A 20,768-nucleotide genomic window follows, 5' to 3' on the forward strand; every position below is an offset into this window, starting at 1 on the left:
CTCTCCATTTTTTGCAAGTCGTCATCCTACTGAAGTGTGTGTCTTAGAACAAAGTCAAATGCAGGTGAAATAAGTCTTTGGTTTCTTTGGACTTATAAATAACATTTTTTTCAAATAGTTCTAAGTATAAACCTGCTATCTTGAGGTCCTGGTCTTTATTTATTTATTTATTTATTTTTAAAGCTTTTCCACCGAGGTTTAGTTCGTGGTTATTCCTTCATGCTTTGGTACAAGTGCTTGATGAAGAAGATGAGTTGCCTGAATTGGAGCTGCCCTCGTCTTGCCACTTATCCAGACTCCTCCTCCGTGCATTCATGAAAAAGTTGCTGACGGTGCTCAGCTCCAACCCGAGCTGCTGGGAAATGGTGATTTGCAATTCTTTGGATGGACGCTTATTTTCCTTGAATATTGCATGTAGAGTTCGACGCTGGACATCTGTGAAGACCAACCGAGGCTTTTTAGGTGTATTCCCTCTGTCCTTCCCGTGCTCTTGTTCTTTCCTCTTGCACGCTGCAAGAAAGGGGAGGATGGTTAGAGAGGGCTGGCAGAGGAATGCACAGGCATGCAGCACAGGACAAGCTAGGGAGAAAGGACTGTTCTTTTCAGCTTCCAAATTTGGAGAGCATGTGTGACATTTAACTATCTAACTTACCATAAACTATTAAAAATGTAAGGAATATAAGTTAGGAAATACCTTTGTCATGTGTTAAAACCCAGCAAATGCTGAGAGCTTACATTTTGGTAACACCCATTAGAGCTGGCAATTTAACTATCCCTACCAGGTAGAGTGGAAATTCACCGAGCTCTAAGTCAACCTTCCTCACCTTTTTTTGCCTTCATTATTTGTTGTTAATTAATTTATGTGGGTTTTTATTGGCTGAGAAATAAGGAACTGGCAGAAACCAGGACGCTACTGCAGTCTTACAGCCCAGACAATTATGTATTCTGAACAAAATAAACCACATTTTGACAGGAAGAACAATGGTATAGTAAATCTTCTTCATAGAATTTCACCTTGTTTCATCTATCAATCCTTCTTTCCCTTTCAGAAAGTTATTTTGCTCTACGTTATTAAAGGATGCTTACAATTTGAAATCTGCCTTGCAGATCACCTGCCAGGCAGGACTGGATGGGATGGGAGGGTGACTCCAGATCCTCCCACCAGCCTTTGATTGTCTGCCAGCTCATCTTGTTAGCATTTTGCTAGGATAAAGATTTCCTTGGGAGGAGAGATTGGTCTGTCTCACTTTCAAAAGAGTCTGAATCTGTCTGTTTCCCATTTTTTTTCCCTAACAATGTCCTTTAATGCTGATTCAGAGATCACAGAATCTTGGAACAGTTTGGGTTGGAAGGGTTCTTTAAAGGCCGTCTAGTCCAACCCCCTGCAAGAAGCAGGAACACTTCCAACCAGATCACGTTGCTCAGAGCCCAGTCCAACCTGGCCTTGAATGTTTCCAGGGATGGGGCATCCACCATCTCTCTGGGCAACCCATGCCAATGTTCCACCAGCCTCATCATAAAAAAAAAAAAAACCAACCAACTTCCTTATGTCTAATCTGAATCTACCCTCTTTTAGTTTAAAACCATTACCCCTTGTCCTATCACAACAGGCGCTACTGAAGAGTTTCTCCCCATCTTTCCTGTAGCCCCCCTTTAGGTACTGGAAGGCCACTCTAAGGTCTCCTCGGAGTCTCCTCTTCTCCAGGCTGAGCAGCCCCAGCTCTCTCAGCCTGTTCTCACAGGAGAGGTGCTCCAGCCCAATGTATTTCTGAAAGTAATATGGATGTTCTGTCTCTGTGTCTGTCTAGTCCTGATTTCTGTGGAGATGAGTGCTGACTATATGAAGAATTTTGTGTGGTGCCTCCACCTATTCCATGATTATTGGAATGAAAACAGCAAATTACTTTACAAAGGTCTTTTCTACATCTTTTATTGCTACCAAGAGCCAGTCTTGGCACAAGGGTTTAATTGCTCGAGGGAGGTATAAAAATAGCCATCCACCTTTTGTACTTAGAGAAATAGCAACTGCACAGATCAGACAGCAAGATTCAGGAGATGCAAAGGCACCTTCTGCTGGTCTAGGCAGGAAGGGCCAAGGCCCCAGCATCTCAGCCCCCTCTGAGGAGAAGCTTTTGAAGTGCTCCCTAACAATATATATTCCAGCTACACATTCTTTCATAAGCAATGACACATCAATCAACAGACTGGGATGCCAAAATCATATCTTCTACAGTTATTTTTATCTGAAAACCTTTGAAGAGTGCTTTGAAGTTACATCCTGACCTCTGAAATACTGTGGAGCTTCTGGGCTGAAAAACAGGTTTCCTCATGCAAGCAAGCCTCCACTGGAGTCAAGCTGCTGAATCCACTGTGGGGGTCCGTGCCTATTGAGATAGTTCTGCATCCCCATTGAACGTTAACACTGATAATTCAAGGGTTAAAAACACTTTTGCAAGAATAGTCTGTTATTTACTGACAAATGTGAAGAACGAGGAGCAAAGAAGCTACCAACAGCATCTTAATCCTTTGTACACACCTAACCATTTGACATCAGAAGTCCCCGTGAAAGCAGCTGCAGAAGCTCAGCTCTGTAACAACCTCAGCCTCCAGCTCCGACTCTGCCCCTGCTAACGGGCTCACACAGAAAAGGAGACAAACCCAACTCACGTAATGTTTGCCATGCCTAACACTTCATTTCTGCTCACACCGCTTTACACCTTCCTTTTTCAAAGACCACGCAAATTCCAGCTTTCACATAGACACCCCGTCCAGGTCACCATTTGTCACAAAATCCTCATTACACAAATAGCGGGATCCGAGCCAGCACTGTACCACGCTTCTGCAGGAATTGTCACATCACAAATGACAGTCACAGCAGTAGATGCAAGGCCAGCTCAATTAGCAGTGTCAGCCTCCGGGGTTTCAATCATGTGGTACATGAGTTCTCTGAAATCACAGAGAACAATGAAAAAACAACTGTCTATTGTGAAATTAACTGGCTTAACACAGTGTCTTCCCAAGCTTGCGCTCATCTCCTGAAATGTCATATTCCTGAATAATTATTTCCTTAGAAAATGTCCCAAGAGTTGCAAAATACTTTGTTCCTTCACTTCAGTTGTATCAGAGACCTCATATTTACTGCTAGTAACATCACAGAGGTAAGAAAAAAGCGCTAATTGCTGGGGAGAAAAAATAAATACTATCCAATCTATGATACAAAGAAGCCATTACAGTATTTTGCAAACAAAACTTCATTTCGGTCAAGCCCATCAGGAACCGAGTGTTGAGGTTCCCATGCTGCTCCCTGCAGAAGCTGGCAGCCATCCCTTCCTCCTGCAGAGCAGCGTGGACCTCATGTTTTAACCAACCCCCGTGCAAGGCTCGGTCCACATCCTGTGGGAAGAGGTGAAGATACGGTCCAGTTCAGCCTCAAAATAAGACAGTTCCTGTCCTCACATCCAAGCTGGAGGAGTTCTGCCTCGAATGAAGGACTAACAATGTATTGGTTCAGAGAGAGTGAGATACTGACTCAGTTGCAATTTGGGACCTTATCCGAGACATGAAGACCCACACGCAGCAGGATTGGACCTCGCTGGACATGGCCCAGCCCCAACGGGCGAAGCCGAGGCAGCTGCCGCCCCTCACCGAGCAGCCCAGTCAGCCCAGCTGGGACCCTGGACCCTCCCGTGCTCCCCCCCGCTCCTGGCCATGCCTCTGCCAGCACTGCTTGCGGAGCCTTTTTCCACCCGGGGAACACTGGGAATGCCTTCAAAATCCAGATCGTTTTCAGGCCATGCAAAAGTTACTTCCTTTTCAGCTCTGCTCCTGTTAGCACTCACTGGCGTAGATTGAGGGCAAAAAACTTTCCGATCTCTTAATTGTTCAAAGGGCCTTTGCAGACAGTCCTGCCAGGCCTCGGGTTGTGAGCAGCAAGGGCGGATACCACCTCTCATCTTCTGCCTTCTCCAGACTCAGGAATATTAATAGCACTTAAAAATAAATAATGGTGATAATGAAAAACCGTAATAGGGTTTCCTTACGATCGTTTTCCCTGCACTGGAGCCAATCAATTTTAATAATAAATTGTAGCTTCCAGCTTGCCAGAGAACAAATGTACACCGCGGGATAAAATCTGCTCCAGCGTGAGAGTCTGTCCAGAGCAGGGGCAGAGACCGGCCAGCTCACGCTGCGAGAGCTGGCAAACTGGGGCTGTCCGGCCCGGTGACAGCAGCCCATGCTCAGCCCAGGTCACACTGGGACAGAGGTCCTCCTCCAGCGCCGGCAAGGATGTCCACTGGAGTCAGAGGCTCCAGAGACACTGACTGAAACCCTTTTTTGGAAAAACACCAGAGCCTGTCTTCAAAACTGTTTCTCACTCACCTTTGTCTGGATTTTATTTTATGTGGCAGAAGATAATAAAAGTAATTTGCACTGATGTCCTTCCCATGCCCCTGCCTGTGAGCACTGCGAGTGGACTCTCTCCCACAGCACAGAAGCTGAAATCAGGTGCTTTGCGGGGCGCTGCGCTTCCCAGAGACGTGCACCTCTCCCTTGGTGGACCCGCTCGCACGCTGCCCTTGCACGCCACTGCAGACAGCCATGCTCTGTCTCTGGGCTGCCCTGGCTGAGCGATGCTCCTTGTGATGCCTTTTGAAAAAGCCTTTAGAAAGCCTAGTTAAGAAAAAAGCAAAGCAGAGGATAAAGAAAGAGCCACTCTGACTCTGGCAACACATGTGCAGATATGACAATGTAATATTATCAGTGCCAGAAGGAGCCTTATAAATCCACTGCTGAACTCTGGCCTCTTCCAGTCACTTCCATCTTCCTCTGCCCTGAGCAACAGATATTTTTGACACTTGCAATTCTCCTGATACAGTCCATCAATCTATTTTTGTCTCCTTTTGTTCCTTCTAAGTTGCCCAAGGGATTTGGCTGAGTTAACTTGCCAAACCTTCCAAGGTCCGTACAGCTCACTGAGGCCTGGTTGCCTGTGCGTGGTACAGGACCGGGGTCTCACCACCATCCATCGCTGCTCTTCTGCAGCGTCCAGCCATGTGCAGCACGGCGGGGTCCATCCTGCTTGGCCAGAGGAGTGAGCAGGATCGTGTCCCCTATGAAAATGCACTAATTGCATCTTTAGGTTGAGATAGTGAAGAGGATGTTTTTGCCCACCTGTGATGTGAACTACACTGTTCTGTCAGTCTAAAAGTCAAGATTACAGTAAGCTCAGGTGTTAACCCTGATCCTTGATCTAGGCTTTCATCCCTAGAGGGTGGATTTCTTTTTAAAATCTAAGGAAAAAAAAAATGATTACCATAAATCAATTTTCAGGAGCACTTGGTGCGTACACGTGTGCCTAGCTGTATCTGGCAAACACAAATTTTCCTTTCTAAAAACCAGAAGCAAAGAATGAAACCCATAATACTCTCAATAAACCTGCTTTCTGCTGCTTTGTTTTGGACACAGAACAAAAAACCGCGACAAGCTCTGCCGGCTGCTCTTCTGTAAAATTGGCACCGGAGCAGGGGGAATGACAACGGAAAATCCTACACGGGCAAACCCTGCCCCAGGCCCCGTGGCTATTTGTGAAGGCACAAGACCACTCTCCTTGTGAGAGGCATTGCTCAGCTGGTGGCCCACCATGCTGGCATCACAGAGCGCACGCTCTCAGACACAGGGTGGAAAAGCAGCAGATGCTGAGGAAGAAGAAGGGGAGTTTCAGAGCTGGCACCCAGAGTGCCGTGCCCTTACACACGCACCAAGAGGCTGCGGCAGCGGCCACGCATTCCGAAGGGTCACACTGCTCACCAGCTGTCAGCAGCAGTTCCCATCACTCCAGGACATCAACAGCCACAACCAGGTTTTTGACGGTGTGAAGTGGCTGGAAAGGGAGGAGGGATACAGGGCAGCAGGAGGGAGCACGCCTGCCCCAGTGCACCAAAATAGCACAGCATCACAGCTCCTCTGGGCAGGGAAGTGTGCGGGTCCCACCAGTGCCTTGGCCCGAGTCTTCTCACCCAACAGAGGAAGAAGCCAAGGAACACAGTGGGTCTGCACTTCCCCTCTCTTTGTACCCAGAGCAGGTCCAGACCAGCAACGAGGAGACACACACCTGAAAACATCTCCAGCCATGCTGAACTCAGAGCCTGGTTGACACTGAGGAGAGACTGTGTGCTGGACACCAGCGACGGGATAGGGGGCCTTTCACCCTGAGGTGACAGGTCACATTTCCAGCTCTGGCCCAGGTCACTGCTGACCACCAGCCATTATTAGTTGATGGCCATTGAGCACTTGTGTGAGACGAGACAGTGGTCTTGGTTCAGCTCCCCGTGAGCAGGCTCACACCACGCTAATTTCCATTACATTATTTGCCCCAATTAGCACCACAGCTGGAAGGTTGAGCTGGACGGTATGGAAAGAAGGAGTCTGTAGGAACCCATTTTGTAGCTGAAATGTTCATTCTGGGGAAAAAAGGGGACTGGAGATCTCTCACAACTGTGGGCTCAGCTTTGTCTTGCCTGAGGAGGCACTTTCTGGTTGCTTCACACCAGAAGGTAAACTCAGCATTGAGGTCTGAGGTTTTCACCACCACCCTCACTGGACTGGCTTAGTTTTGAGGACTGTCTCACCCTTACCGTGAGCCTTCATATATTTGCTTCAGACAGGCAGGAGAAAAAAACAACTACTTTACGCTTCTCTCAAAGACTCTAGTGAGTGAGATTGCCAGAAAGCAACAGGGAGTTTACAAACCAACAGCTTTGTTGCTGTGGGTTCAGAGCAGTCACCCTTCCCATGAGTGGGAAAGCTCCAAGAAATGATGCAGCCCAGCTCAGAGAAGTGCTGACAAAAGCCCTGCATGTGCCACAGGAGAGACAAGGAGACATATTCTAGACTGACCTGAGAAAGTTCTCAAAAGTTTTGCAATGATCATCTTTTTCCTGCTAAGCTGAGTCTTTTAGCTATCCCAACCTCATGTGTACAAGTCATGTTTTAGAGACGTAAAAAACCCTTTCAGAACATGTATTTTCTGATCTCTGTTGTGTCAGGTCCATAAAGGCTGGGACCTGCCTCAGCTACAGCCTGCCCAGTGCCCAGTAAGACCCATGGCATCTCTGTCCAAAGCATCTGCATCTAGTTTTGAAACACCACAGAATATCCAGTAATATTTTTAGAGAGTGAAAACTCTTCACTGGTGCAAGCTAGAGAATATTCTGGAAGATATCCTTCTGGAGGAGGCTCTACCTTTGGGTAGAAAAGGCAGCAGGATTTCCACAGGAGGTTGAAACTGCTCAAGGACTTTGGCCGTCAGATAGTCCTAATCACACCAGCTACCACAGATCAGGGGAAACAAGTAGCCAAAAGTTTACAGTAAGTCCATGGTGATGATAATATATAATAAAGTGTGATAAGCTCCGTCCTTATCATGTGAGTAACACCTCTGGAGCATGCAGAGAGACACGTAGCTGACAGATCTTTCCCAATTACCAAAAACTTCATATTTGAGGGAATACAAGAACAAGATAAGGGACCTCTAAGGCACAAACTACCTGAGGGCAGACTTCACCAATGAACTAAAAACCAATGAATCTGTTTGGCCTGGATGAGCAACTGCAGCTGCTGCGTGCCACACACCCTGACGAGTTGCCATTTGGTGGTCGCCCACACTGCCCCATCCTGCTCATCACCACCCTGGGGCCTTCGAAGGCGCCTGGAGACAGGATCCTTGCGGAAAGGTGCCGCGTGAAATAGAGCCTCGGCATGGCAGCGCAGCTCGCGGCCACGTGCTCCGCTGGTGCAGGCAGCACCGATGCTGCAAAGAGCGTTCCCAAAAGCTTCTGCTCGCTGTAGGACAAGGCCATTCACATCTCACTGATGGAGCCTACATGAGTGCCACAGTCCACTGGTTGCTCCCCAAAACTTCCCCTTTCAACTGAAGAGAGTACGGGCTATTCTGAAACATCTGAAAAAAATTATTTCTAATTACTCCTGGCATCATTCAGCATTTTGCACTCTAGTCATTTGTATTTACGCTTATTTAGAGTGTGGGTGTAGCCATCTGCTTTGAGGTCCTTTGATCTGTATCTATCTCATTTCTCTGCCAGCAAGCCCAGGTAATACTCCTCTTTTGTTGTTTCATAACACAAAAAGAGATAAAAATCCATTTCTATATAGGAAGCTCACAGAATGACGTCAGCCTGCCAACACACAGGTCCCAGCTGAGACCGAATGGTGAACACCTCGCTCCTGAGCACTGCATTAAAACGAGTGACCTTAATTTGCTGCCCCTGGAATAATAAAGTGAAGCTGACTAAGGAGCGCTGACTCCACAGTTTGGGATTCCAGGGTTTACACAAATTTACAGCGTTGACGGCTCTGTAACCACTCGCGTGAGCTGACATCATCATTACAGAATGTGTTGCTAAGCGGATCAATCAGGGGAAAGCACCCGATTTTTCTGCAATATCATTTTAAGTAAATGTTAAATTTCTTTAGCTGGCTCTTCAGTTGACCATATTACTGTGACAAATATTTCTTTGTCTAGCATAAGTAATTAGAATTTAATCACTTTAACTGCATCTTAATTACCGCAAATGAATCGAAAGGACATTTAATAGCAAAGATTAAATTGCCTTAATGAACGATTTTTGCGACTACATCGATATTTTAACCGCGTCAGACTCCTCCCCATCCCGCCGCAGCCGCGCAGGCGGCCCCCGGCCCCCGGGTGGCGCCCGCTCCGCGCCGCGGCAGCACGGGTTGAGGGGCAGAGGGGGGGACGCGCACCTCTCCGTGCCCGCGCTGCTCCGCGCTGCGCGCCCCGCCACAACGTCCGGCCGGGCAGCGCCGCTCCCCGCACAGCCCTGCCCGAAAAGGGAGTTTCTGAGCGATGGAGCGGCGGCCATCCGTTGCAAAACCCTCGCTCTGACGCCCGGCGCCGCCAGATTTACTTACAAACCCGGGGGGGGGTGGTGTCTGCGGGTCCCGCGGGCAGCCCACGCGCACCGTCCGCACCGCCTCCGCGCAGCTGCCGACCCCAGGGGCGGTGGCAAGGCCTGCACACTGCTGGGCCTCAGCGCCTGCCCGAGCCTCGGAGCGGGTTCCCTGCCGCGGCCCCCGCCGGGGTGGCTCTGGTCCGAATTCAGGCTTTCGGCCGCTCGGAGCGGCAGCGTTTCTGAGGGCCTGCACCGAGGCCGAGGTGCGGCAGCCGGCAGAGCCGGGGGTGCTGCACCCTTGCACCTTTTGCACCCTTGCAAAACAGCACCCATCGCCTTTTAATCGCCATTTAGGCTACGCGTAAAATGTTACTGCTGAGACTTCCTATCGCCCTGAAACGGGAAAAAAATCAAACCCACTGCTGAGCTAACAAACGGTCCCTGTGAATTACTCTTCCGGCACCACAAACCTAACATCCTCTTCAGCAAAATGGCTCGAGCAAGCTGCATTCCCCAGGAAAGTCAGTAAGCATCACTCGCTTCCCTGTAGACATACGATTTATCCAGACAGATGTACGTTCGAAATGCAAATCAGCATTTATCGATTCAATCACAGAAGTACCCGACACGATGCCATGCTCGATCCCCGCCCGGTCCTCAGGAAAAACTGCCCCCGACGCCCGTGGGCTTCAGCTTAGGGTCACCGGCACCTCGGCAAACGCTCCTGCGCGCAGAAACCACCTCGGGTCTCCCTCGGAACGAGCTCGGCCCTTGCGTGGAGGTTACGGGGCTGCTGCCACCCAGCACCCGGCCAAAGCAGCAGCTCCGGTTCAGGGCCGCGGTCCGCAAACGCTGGGATCGATCGGCACGGGAGCGCACCCATCCCCAAACCAGGGCCGGGGAGGCGGGGCCAGGAGCGGGGCCGGTGGAGCTGTCCGCGGTGCTGAAGCCGCGCCGCCGGCTGCCCGGTCACCGGCGCATGGCTCCCCGCCCGCCGCACTCCGGCCCGCGGCCCCCGCCGGAGCCGCTGCCTCCCGGCCCGGGAAAGCCGCCACCGCGGCCGCCGCTGCCCGGTGCGGGACCGGGTCCCGCCCGCCCGCGGTCAGTAGATGGCGCAGGGCCCCCGGGAACGGCTGCGGCGGGGTGGCCCTGGCCGGTCGGGGCGGGCAGAGGCGGCGGGCCAGGCCGGCACCGCGCCCACAGGCCGGCCTGGCGGGACCGGCCCCGTTTTGAAGCCGTTTCATCCGAATGGCAGCGAGTGGTGCACGCCCCCAACGCCCCCTCCCCCGGCGCCTCCCCGCCACGCGGCGGGTAATTAAAACAAACAAACAAACAAATAGGCACGGACCCAGCCGTGCTACTGGGGGCGGGTCCGGCGCGGTGCTCAGGAAGGCGGCTCGCCGCCGCCCGGCCCCGCTCCTCCTCCCCTCGCTGGGCAAACACGAGCGAAGGGCAAAGGCGTGAACCAACTCCGCAGCAAGGGCACGGCCGCGGCGGAGGGGGGCGCTTTCCTTTTCTCCGGTGCCAGCGGAGCGAGCAGGGCCTTTCCATCAGTCCCGCCGTGCTCGGGGCGTTGAGCGGAGAAGCCCCCCGGTCGATGACACCCGCCTCCCCTATGCACCGACGTTTATGCAAAGTCCCCTCCCGGTGAATGGGAAACGGGGCCCTAACGAGGCCGCCGGGGCCGGGGCCCCACCGACCCTCCCCACCGCGGGCGGGGGCCAGAGGGGCGGCCGGCGTTCATTAGATTTCGTATTTAATGTGGAAAACTCTCTGATGACTGCATCGATTTCTTTACAGTTAATTTGGCGAGAATTTCCCGCCGGCTTCCCAAGGCTTCGGCTCAGCCGGGATTCACATCGGGAGGGAGAGAGAGAGAGAAGAGGGGTGAAAAAAAAAAAAAATCAATTCACCCCCACATCCCAGCAGGCTGCAGAAGGGCTGTTCGTTTTCTTCGAATTGCATTTGTTTTCCCGGTGTCCCTTCACCCTTCCGAGCCCTTCCTTTCAGTGAAAGCAGGGGGAGAGACCGACCAACGGAGAAACGGCCAAACGGATAAATATTCAATGACCGAGGGGGAGCGGGAGGGGACAAAGGAGAGCAGAAGGAAGGCGAGATGAGTAAGATGGAGCCTGGAAGGGGTCAGCTTTGCAATTAGCAGCTCTGCTTACATTTCAAGAGACAGCCAGGAAGTGTCAAGACCTCAATCCTGTTTCCATGAAACTACCGATTCTCCATCCATTTGCCAGAGCTCCCGCAATCCGGGAGGTGGGAATCCCCCCGGGACGGCTGGCAGGGGCACGCGCTCCAAGCAAGGTGTGAGGCCTAAAACAAGCGGGCTCCATCCCCCTCACCGCCTCCCGGCCGCTGCCCGCGGAGGGAAGAAAAGCTGGCTTTTCGCCAGGTATTTGCCCACCCGGCACTTCCCTGAACGCCCGTGGGCGAGCTTGTAATTTCGACGTGAATTTAATTTAATCGGCTGGAGGAACAGACGCTGCTCCTAGATCAGTGCCCGGCAGGGCGGGCTGTCACCGCCCGGTGAGGCCGCCCCGCACTCCGGCCCCGCACGGAACGACACCCGCCCTTCCCGCGGGGGCGGGGCGGGGCGCTCCGGGGGGCCGCTCCCATTGGCTGGGACGCAGCGCTATGCAAATGACCACGTGCGGCGGGGCCGGCGGCGCCGGGCGAAGCCTCCGGCTGCGCGGGGAGACGAGAGCCCGGGGCGGGGGGGGGGAACCGGCGGGACCCTGGGGACGCAGAGACTCTCCCCGACCCCCCGCTCCCCGGACGGCCAGCCCGGCCTCGCCGCGGGGAGGCCGTTTCTGTAAGGTGCCAGCTCTGGGGTTCCATCGGAAAGAGAGGGCGGAATAATGAGGCTTTGTCTCTCTAACGGGATTACCGGGATCCGTCGGTGCGCGGGCAGTGGCGGGGTGACTGGAGGAAGGGGCGGTTTAGCGGGGAGCAGAAGTGAACAATGGGTCTCTCCAGAGCCTCCCAGCGCCGGGGCGTGGGGGGGCGGCAGCAGGAGCCGGAGCGAGGGGTTGTTCCCAGTATCGATCCATGCAAATGAGCAGAGACTCAGGCCGACCCAAACGTCGTAAAAACGCGCTCCAAACCGAGGAAAGTTCGCCTTAGCAATCGTTACGGTACTGGAAACGCAAGCCGCGTCCTCCGCCCCCCGTGGGCAGCAACGGCAAGACGGGGGTTTTCTCCCCCCGGGAGCGAACGCGGAAAGAGCACTTTCCGGAGCTCAGACCTTTGAAACTGGCTGAGCAGGAGTGGAAACCAACGAGAGCGACGTCTCCCACCGCCCTGCCCCGCAGGGCCGGCTGCGGCACGGGGAGACTCCGCCTCGGGCCCTGCTCCGCAACGCTTCGGGCTCCCGAAACAGGCTGGAAACCGGGCAAGGAGGTGGGGATGGTGCTGGCCCGGCCGGGTCCCCGCACGGCCAGGAAGCGGGGCCCCACTCCGACCGTCGCGGTAGCCGGAACCTGGCAGGACCATCAAAGGGAGAAAGATTCAGCCCTTCCCCTAATTTTTTTTTTTTTTTTTTTATCAGTGAAACGGATCAGTGACCCCGGCTCCAACTCGGATTGACTGCCCCGCGTTCTCCAGGGACAAATTAATGGAGACCTATCACTTAATTAACAAACCCTCACGCACGGCGCATTGAAGCACCGGCAGAGCAGAGCGGGCGAGTTTGGGGAGGGGAAACAGGTACCGTGCGGGACGGCAACCTCCCCGAGCAGACAATGCGGGAGCCGCGACAGGGACCGTGTCTCCCGCGCAGAGGCACCCACGCGAAATTCCAACTCCACGGCTTAATGACAATTATAACCAGTTTAAAAAAAAATAATACATAATAATAAATTTTAAAAACCTAACGATTTTAGCCAAAAGATTTTCTGAGCCAACACTCCCACGCCCGGTTCGTATTGTTCAGGGGGAAAAACACCGCATTTCCCGCACACGGAACCCGAGCGGGACGCGGAGTTATCGGCGAGCGCCGGAACCGGAGACCCCGCAAGCCCCCGGGCCCGCCGTCGAAGCAGACGCATCCCGATTCTTCTCGGTGGCTCGTTACCGGGGTTCTCCCGCATCCCCTCGGGGAGACGTACCGGGCCGTATCGGTCCCCGCGCACCGCAAGGCCGGGACCGGTACGGCTCGGTACGTCCCCGTTCGTTCATCCAGCCGCCAAATAAAGCCTCGCCTGGGATAACGGGGAAAGCCGGTTTCTCCGCACTGCGCAGCCCGAGCACCGGAGCTGGCCTTTGTCCGGCAGCCGGACGGTGCGCGGAGCCGGGAGAGGAGAGAAACGGAGCGGCGCAGGAGGGGAGGGACGGGACCGGGCCCGGGGTCCCGTGCCCCGATGGGCTCACCTGCCAGCCGCAGAGCAGACATCCGCTGAAACTCCGGCTCCTGGAGCCACTTCCACATCCTGCGGAAGGTCTCCCGGCCGGATTTGAGCTTGCTCCAGGGTTTAGGGTTCCTCAGCAGGTCCGAGAGGGTCCCTTGGGAACGGCACAGCACCCTCTGGGCGAAGATCGCCTGGGGGATGCTGTACCGCTTGAGCTCGGTGGTGATCCTCTGAGCCACTTCTTTGGTATTGATTTCTTCCATTTGCCCTGAATTACTCCCACTGCTGACCTGCGAACCAGTCACAGAAGGGTTTTGCTCCCTGGCAGAGCCCAGGATCTGCCCGTGGGTCTGGGCATTCAAGTGGGCGTGGGGGTGGTGTGGGATCCCGTTGATAGGCACCATGCCAGCAGAGGTGGGGGTGAGGTGTTGGTCGCCATGCCTGGCTAACATGGCAGGGTGGTGGGCTTCGAATCCGTTGGGGGTGAGCATTTTCTCGGCGGGCATGGCGGCGCCGGGGTGAGCGTAGTGGGGCAGCCCTTGCTGGGAGTTGTGGATGCTCCCCAGGCCCGATCCAGACAAGGGAGAGAGGCTCTGCCCCATGCCGGTAACATCCTTGTGGTAGGGGGTGTAGAGATTGTTCATGGACGCCAGACCCCTCTCGTCCCGCATGAGCGTGAAGCTGCCGCTCACGTTGCCCGGTATCCGCTGGTGGGGGTGGTGGTGGTGGTGATGGTGGTGGTGGTGGTGAGGGAACTTGTCCGAGACCGTCGAGATGGGAGGTAGAGGCTGCAGAGGGGTTAACGTGGTGTAGGTGCTGCTCATGCTCATGCCGGGGGGCGTCTCGCAGGCCATGGTCATGGTGGGGTGCAGGGGGCCCGTCAGCGCGTGCTCGGGCGGCCGGTGGTGGTGGTGGTAGTCGCCGCCGTCGAGGATGGAGGCCATGCCCATGGAGCGGGGGTGGGCGGGCAGGTGGCTGCCGCGGTGGGCCACCGCGCTCCGGTGGTGGGGGCTGCCGCTCATCAGGTCGGCGGCGGCGGGCACCGGCTCATGGCTCACCCCGTGCAGGTCCCCGATGTTCTCCATCGCCAGCTGCGCGTTCATCCTCGGCCGTGCGGGCGGCGGGACCGCACATCTATCTGGCGGGCGGCGGGGCGTCCCGGGGCCGCCCGTTCCTCCCGCGGGCCGGCGGCGGGCGCTGCGGGCTGCTGGCGGGGCTGCTGCCGCCGCGCTGCCGGCGGTTCCCTTTTTTTAATTATTATTGTTATTATTATTATCTTTTCGGTAATCTGTTTATTCGTTGGTTTTCCCCCGTTGCTGGATGACGCCGCCGGGCGGGTCCTAGGGCCCCCGCGCCCTCAGGCCAGGCTCCGCAGCCGCGGCGGGTGTCCGGCCGCGTCCCTCGCCATCGCTGCCCATGGCTCTCACTGCGCTCCGCCGCTCGGGCTCCGCTCCGCCGCTGCAGCGCCGCCGCCGCTGCTCGCCCGGCGCATGCGCCCGCCGCCGCCCCCCCCGCCCCCCGTGACGTCACCGCCCCTATTAAGGAGCCGAGCCCCCGCGCGGCGGCGTCCAGAGGCGGGGGTTGCAGCGCGGCTGAGCGCCGTCGCCCCGGGCCCTAACGGCCCCCCTCCCCGCCGGGCACAAAGGGCCGCCCCTCACCCCCCCCCCCCCGCCGCCCAAACGCACCCCGCCTCCGCCGGGCTGCTCCCGGGTATTAGGGCCGCCTGCCCCGCCCATTCGGTGACTCCGCGTTTTCCGCGAGCGCGGAGCCTCGTCGCCCTCACTTCACTGGAGCTTCCGGGGGTGAGACCGCCCTGTCCCGGGGCGCCCGCGGGCCGCGCCCGCCCTGTCCCCCCGCACCCCACGCCGTGCCCCGCAGCCGCCCGCCCGGAGACCGCTCCTCTGCGCGGCCCTACAGGGACGCTTCCCGTTACCCGCCGCCGGGGCGGGAGCTGGGCGCCCTGCGGCGCTGCGTCCCGGTTCCACTCGGGTCCCCCCTCCGCCTCCATTCTCGCCCCCCTCCCCAAGTTCTTGTCCCGTCCTCCTGCCCTGGGATCTCACTGGCTCCAAGAAAGCAATGCGATGAGGAGGGACCTTCCCCCGACCCCCCCTCGCCCGCCATCCGCCCCCGCCGGGGTCCCCGAGCTGCCCGGGGGCAGTGCCCGGTGGCGCAGGGCGAGCATATGCCCCGAGGCGGTCAGCAGCCGGACGCGCCGCTGGTTTTCTTTTATTTTTTCCCCCAAAAGAAAGAAAAGGAGGAGGAGGGTGGGGGGAAGGAAAAGCCAGCGCGCCCGCCAGCCCCCCTCGTTAGATAAGGTGCCTTTATGCTGGAAGAAAGGGCAGATGTGCCTATTGTTCGCCCATTAACAATAACGAACAACGCCGGGCAGAGTGCAGCGTGTGCGCGGCGCCGAGCGGCGGGAGGGACGGGGCGGGCTGAGCCGCGCTGCGGGAGAGCCGCGGGGCCGCAGCCGGCAGGCACCGGGCCGGCAGCGCACAAAGGCTGGGCCGCCCCGCCAGCACCCCGCTGCCCGCCGCCGCTTCCCCCTACTCCACCGTCGGGAGCCCCCGGGCCCCGGCCGCCGTGGGCTCGGCCCCGTCTGTCCCGTGGGGAAGGGACGGGGCTGGAGCCCCAGGTGCCCCTGGGCCCTGCAGCGACGGCCGAAACGCGGGACCCGGCTGTCGGAGCCAGGCCTGGCCTCCGCTCCTGTCCCGCACATACAGCCTGCCCGGCCTTGGCGGGACCCCTCCGCACAGCCCGGCCCGTCCTCGGAGCCCTTCGCCCCGCTGCGTGCCTCTCACCCTCGCACCACGGTCACCCGTGGGTTGCTCACGGGAGACCGTGCCCCAGAGGGCTGCTGTGCGGGAGCGGCCGAGGCCGTGTGCGTGTGGCTGCGTGTGCACAGTCCGTGCGTGCGGCTCGGGAGCGAACACCAGCCCCAGGCGACGGGCGTGCTAGGCGGAAACTTTTGAAATCACGACAACTCTCTGCTAAGCGCTTCGCCTGCGCGGCCCTGGAAGAGAACATTGGGAGCTTTTTCCCCCTATAAATTCAGAATTTCCACAGCGAGTTTATTTATTTCCTGCAATTAACAGACACACACACGCGGGTATTTGTGGGAACCCCGCACCATCGGATCGCTCCTCTGCAGCCTCCGCTCATTTTCCCTGGGCGCGCGAAGCTCCTCCGGATTTTATTTTGAGCTAAAAAAAATGCGTGCAGATCTCGCACGGCTCCTACCTCTCCGATCACTCCCCTATCCCTAAACGCTCCCGCAGTTCCCTCTGAATTTTTGTAAATGTAACGTTACCAGCCTCTCCGTTTCTGAGAGCAAGGAACGGATAAGGAAAGGTGTGTCTGCGAAAGATGAAAAAAAAACAGACCCGAAACCAAATTAATGATCTCGGGAAATGTTTAGGGTAAAATAAAACAAAATTATCGAGAGCATTTGGAGGCCGAAGTGAACGGCTGTGATTGTTTCCCAGGCCGACGCGAGGTGATGTCACGGATCTAATCGAAACGTTGTCAGCTTCTTCATTATCAGTATCTGTATACGATTTACAGTTTAATTAAAAATATTTCATCTCCGCGCCTTGAGCGATCAGTTAACAAAAAGCAAAAAAAAATCATAGCGAACATAAGTTGCTCCCTGGAGTTTGCAGGGAATTACGGCGCCATGTTCCTGCTCCGAGAAGGGGCGATAGACCCGACGAGACCCGACCCAGTCGGAGTGGCCGCGGTTCCAGTTCCGACCGCAGCTAAGAGGGGCCGTAGGCTGGCACCCCCCAGTCCTACAAGCGTCTTTTATATTATTTTGTTTTTTTTCCCGTTACCCTTTGGGGAGATCCCACCAGCCCTCGTGCGCAATAGCCGCCGGTGCGGAGAACGGCGCAGGACCCGCCGTTCCCCGACGGCTCTCGGGCCCGGCACGGGCGCCGGGTGCCGCGGAGCGGCGTTTCGGTGCGGTAACCGGGGCTGCTCGCGCAGGCAAGTGCCGTGTGTTTAACGGAACAACCGTTACCGCCCGCGAGCCCGATCAGCCGGCGTTCGGAGAGAGATCAAACCGCAACTTCCCCGGCTCGCGCGGTGCTCCCTGCGCCCGCTTCCCGAACCCGCGCTGGTGACACCGCGCAAGGCCCGCGGCTTCCCGCCGGGGAGCAAACACAGCGCGGGCCGCGGGCAGCTAGCGTCATGGGCGGCAGCGGAGCGGGCGGCGTGTTATTATTTTTTTTTAATTAATTTTTATTTTTGTAATTACTTTTTTTTTTTTTTTTTTTTTTTTTTTTTTTTTTTTAGCTGCGTGCGCGCTGCCGCCGCCGTCTCCGCTCCCCTCCCGCGCCTCCCGCGCGGTGACAGCTTGCGGCACCCGGGTCCCCCCGCCCGGGGGAGGGTGTCAAAGGTGACGCTCGAAGGCTCCCAAAGCCAACAGCTGCCGGGGGGGATTAACTTTTCCAGACTTTCCCCTGTCGAGAGCTTCTTGGAAACTTGCTCGGTGACAAAACCCCCGCATCTGTCGGGGGCAGGAGGAGAGCAGGGGGCGGCGGGGGAGGGCCTGGCTTTCGGGGGGAGACGAGGCAGGGAGGGGGTGGTGGGAGCTCGCCCGAGGGTTCCCTGTTCCCCTCGCAGCCCTCGCTCCCGCAGCCGGGGTCCTCGCTCTCCCCTAGGTGCGCGGGGGTCCCTCCGCTCCCTCTCCGGACACCCCCTCGGGTGGGCACCTGCCCGGAGCTGGAGTGGAGCACGAGGAGAGCCCTGCGGGTGCGGGCCCTGCCCCAGCCCAGCCACCGCCCCCCGGGCAGGCGCGCTCTCCCGCACCCCCTGAGCCAACGGTAGCGCTCGGTAATGAGGGAACTTAAGGAAGATTGCAAAACACCGTAAATAATTTAGCATTGTATTTCAGGAAAAAAAAAAAAGCTTTCTTAAATCATCTCCTCAATATAACTTGCAGACTTACAGTATGGCCCTGGTAAGTCTAAATTTTTAAAGTAGCAATATTCAAAGAGACAGAGATGTCTGTATTAATTATTTATCCGCTGGTGCCTTCCTTCGTTTCTAACTTATTATTAATTAGGCGCCTCCAGTCTTTCGCAGAGAGCTCCGCAGAGCCAGTTGCAGCTTTAAATATGAATTAAAAGCAAATCCAAGCCACTGTAATGCGAAAATTATTCCGTGTCTTCTATGGCAGAGATGAATAGCCGCGCAGATCAATACTGTGAAGCTATGCTCCAAACGACAGGGTTATTGATAGCTCATATTAATGATGTTAATGATGGAAAAAGGAAAACAAGAACCCGACCAACTTATAAACTTTTTATCTGCTGAAACCCCGCAATCAAGCGGGCAGGAGCATGAATTACGGGGGCCGGAGATAATAAGGACATTATTTATGGAACCGGATAAATGACTTCTGATAGTTGGATGCGTTTGAACTCCAGGCCGCCGCCTCCTCGGAGGCAGCCTGGGACCGGCCCGGCGCTGCCCGCGCCCCGGGCTTGGCGGGGGTGGGGGGGACACGACACGGGAAGATCCACGCGTGACCCACGCGGTGACGGCCGCGGAGGTCTGCACCTCTGTGTTTCAAATGCTGCCCAGAGGAACCAGCAGCAAACTCCCCCGGGGGTGCGAGGGGCCCGCTCTTCGGGACCCCACGGGCGGCCCGCGGGAAGTGCCCCGCCAGAAGCGGCAGAGCCACGGGCAACGGGGGAGAGCGCAGCCCGACCCGCGCTCCTCCTCCCCGGCGAGGATCCCCCCACGACGCGCCCCGAACACGCAGGGCCGGGCCGGGCCTTCCCGACCGCGAAGTGCGCGTTCGTGGGGCAGCACCCGCCGTCGGGGCCCGGGCCGCGGCTGCTCCCGCTCTCCGGCCGGAACTGAGGCGGGGAGGTGAGTGCCTACTCCACGGCCCCTCGGCCCACGGACACGCCATGGGACCCCTGAAAGGAGGCTGACCCCGGAGTCCCACGGCTGCGGGACAGGCGGGAGACGCGGGGGGGCACGGACGGCACCAGAGCAGCGACCGGCAGCGCTTCAGTGAGCGCTGCTGCTCTGGTTTACCCGGTAGGAAAAGGCGGTGACAAAAAATAAAAATCAAAACCGCAAATTCCAGGCCGGCTGCGCGGGGGAGTGCGGGGTAGGGCCGCGTTGGGTCCAGGCTGGGGGCTCCGTCAGTTAGGTGTACGAGCGAATATAGTCGCTCATCTCCTTTCTTTTAATTTTTTTTTTCTCTCTCTCTTTTTTTTTTTTTCTTTTTTTTTTTTTTTTCCCTGCTCTTCCCCGGACGCCGGACCCAGGGCTCTAGAAGCTGCTCCCCTCTGTAATGAATTCGTGGACCCATCTTCCCGTGCGCTGCTCTCCTGCGCCTGATCCACGCGTTTGATAAAACTCTTTGTCTCCACGCCGTCTCAGATACACACGGTCGAGCTCACAGATAAAATTCTTCCGTGCTTTAAAAAGCTGCTGTCTTTAAGCGGCATTTTTCGAAAACAGTTTTGTAATTTTATTTTTAAAACAGCTTCCGCCAGGAAAAGGTCGCGCTTGTTTCCAAAAACAATTCACAGCAGATAGTGTAGATATCACTTAATTCCTACAGAAATCAATGTGAAAATTAGATTTATTGGCTACTTACATTGTTAAAAATGACAAAGTGCTGCCTTTTATTTTCATAAAAACACAGAAGACCGAAAATCTTTTAATAAAGAATCCACCTGGTTTAATTTCACTGTAGGTCTCTCACATCGAAACCCATGCTTCGAGCCTCTCCCTCACAAACTCGCCTTGCGTCCCGGCACTGAGGACAAAAACAACGTTCTCAGAGAGAATTAAAATAGTATAATTTGTTTGATGGCTGAAAAAATCCCTTCACGCCTTTAACTGCAAGGGATCGTGTAAACGAAACGGGATCTGCTCTTCCAAATAGTTTGGAATCCCCCAGTAACCCCAGTGGTTTGTTGAATTATATTTGTATTTTTTTTTAAGCAAAATGCTTTTAAAAATTTTTATTTTCTCTATACGTGTATTGGAAAAATGCGGAGAAAAGGGGAAAAGGAGAGCGAGCGGGCAGCCTGGATCTCCAGCGCTGCCGGGGCGGTGTGGTGCGGTGACCGGTGGCGGGGCCGCTTCACTTCTCGCTACGAGTTGGGTTCGATGCGAGGGAACGAGACCGGCCGGCAGCCCCGCAGCAACCCCTTCCGCACCCCCACGCCCGAAGGCCGTCTCCGCACGCCGCGGCCCCGGGCCCTGCCCTGTCCGCCCCGTCGGGCCTCGGGAGCCGGCAAGGGCTGCGCCGCCTTCCTCTCCCGCAGTTTGCCGCCCGGTTTTCGACGGGGGAGGCGTGGAGGGCGGTGGGCAGCCCAGGCCGGAGGGCAGGGCCCTCCGCGCTGCACCGCGCCTCTCTGCGCAGCCGAGATGCGGGATTCGCGCCCCGACCGGGGAGAGCGTCGATAAAATTCTCCGTATCAAATGAGCAATCATTTGTTGTGGT

At 56.2% G+C, this 20,768-nt stretch overlaps 1 protein-coding gene across 1 annotated transcript; it reads right to left on the bottom strand.

Annotated features, from left to right (window-relative positions):
• Positions 1-217: 217 nt before the first annotated feature.
• Positions 218-14,394, bottom strand: ONECUT1 (one cut homeobox 1). The gene is made up of 2 exons (XM_086757404.1): positions 13,314-14,394; positions 218-510 (listed from the first exon to the last, which is right to left on the bottom strand). Exons 1-2 carry the CDS (start codon positions 14,392-14,394, stop codon positions 218-220), a joined length of 1,374 nt encoding a protein of 457 aa, XP_086613530.1.
• Between the last annotated feature and the right edge of the window lie 6,374 nt (positions 14,395-20,768).

This window comes from Chlamydotis macqueenii, chromosome 12 (genome assembly GCF_036417535.1).
Source record: "Chlamydotis macqueenii isolate bChlMac1 chromosome 12, bChlMac1.mat, whole genome shotgun sequence".
Lineage (NCBI taxonomy): Eukaryota > Metazoa > Chordata > Aves > Otidiformes > Otididae > Chlamydotis > Chlamydotis macqueenii.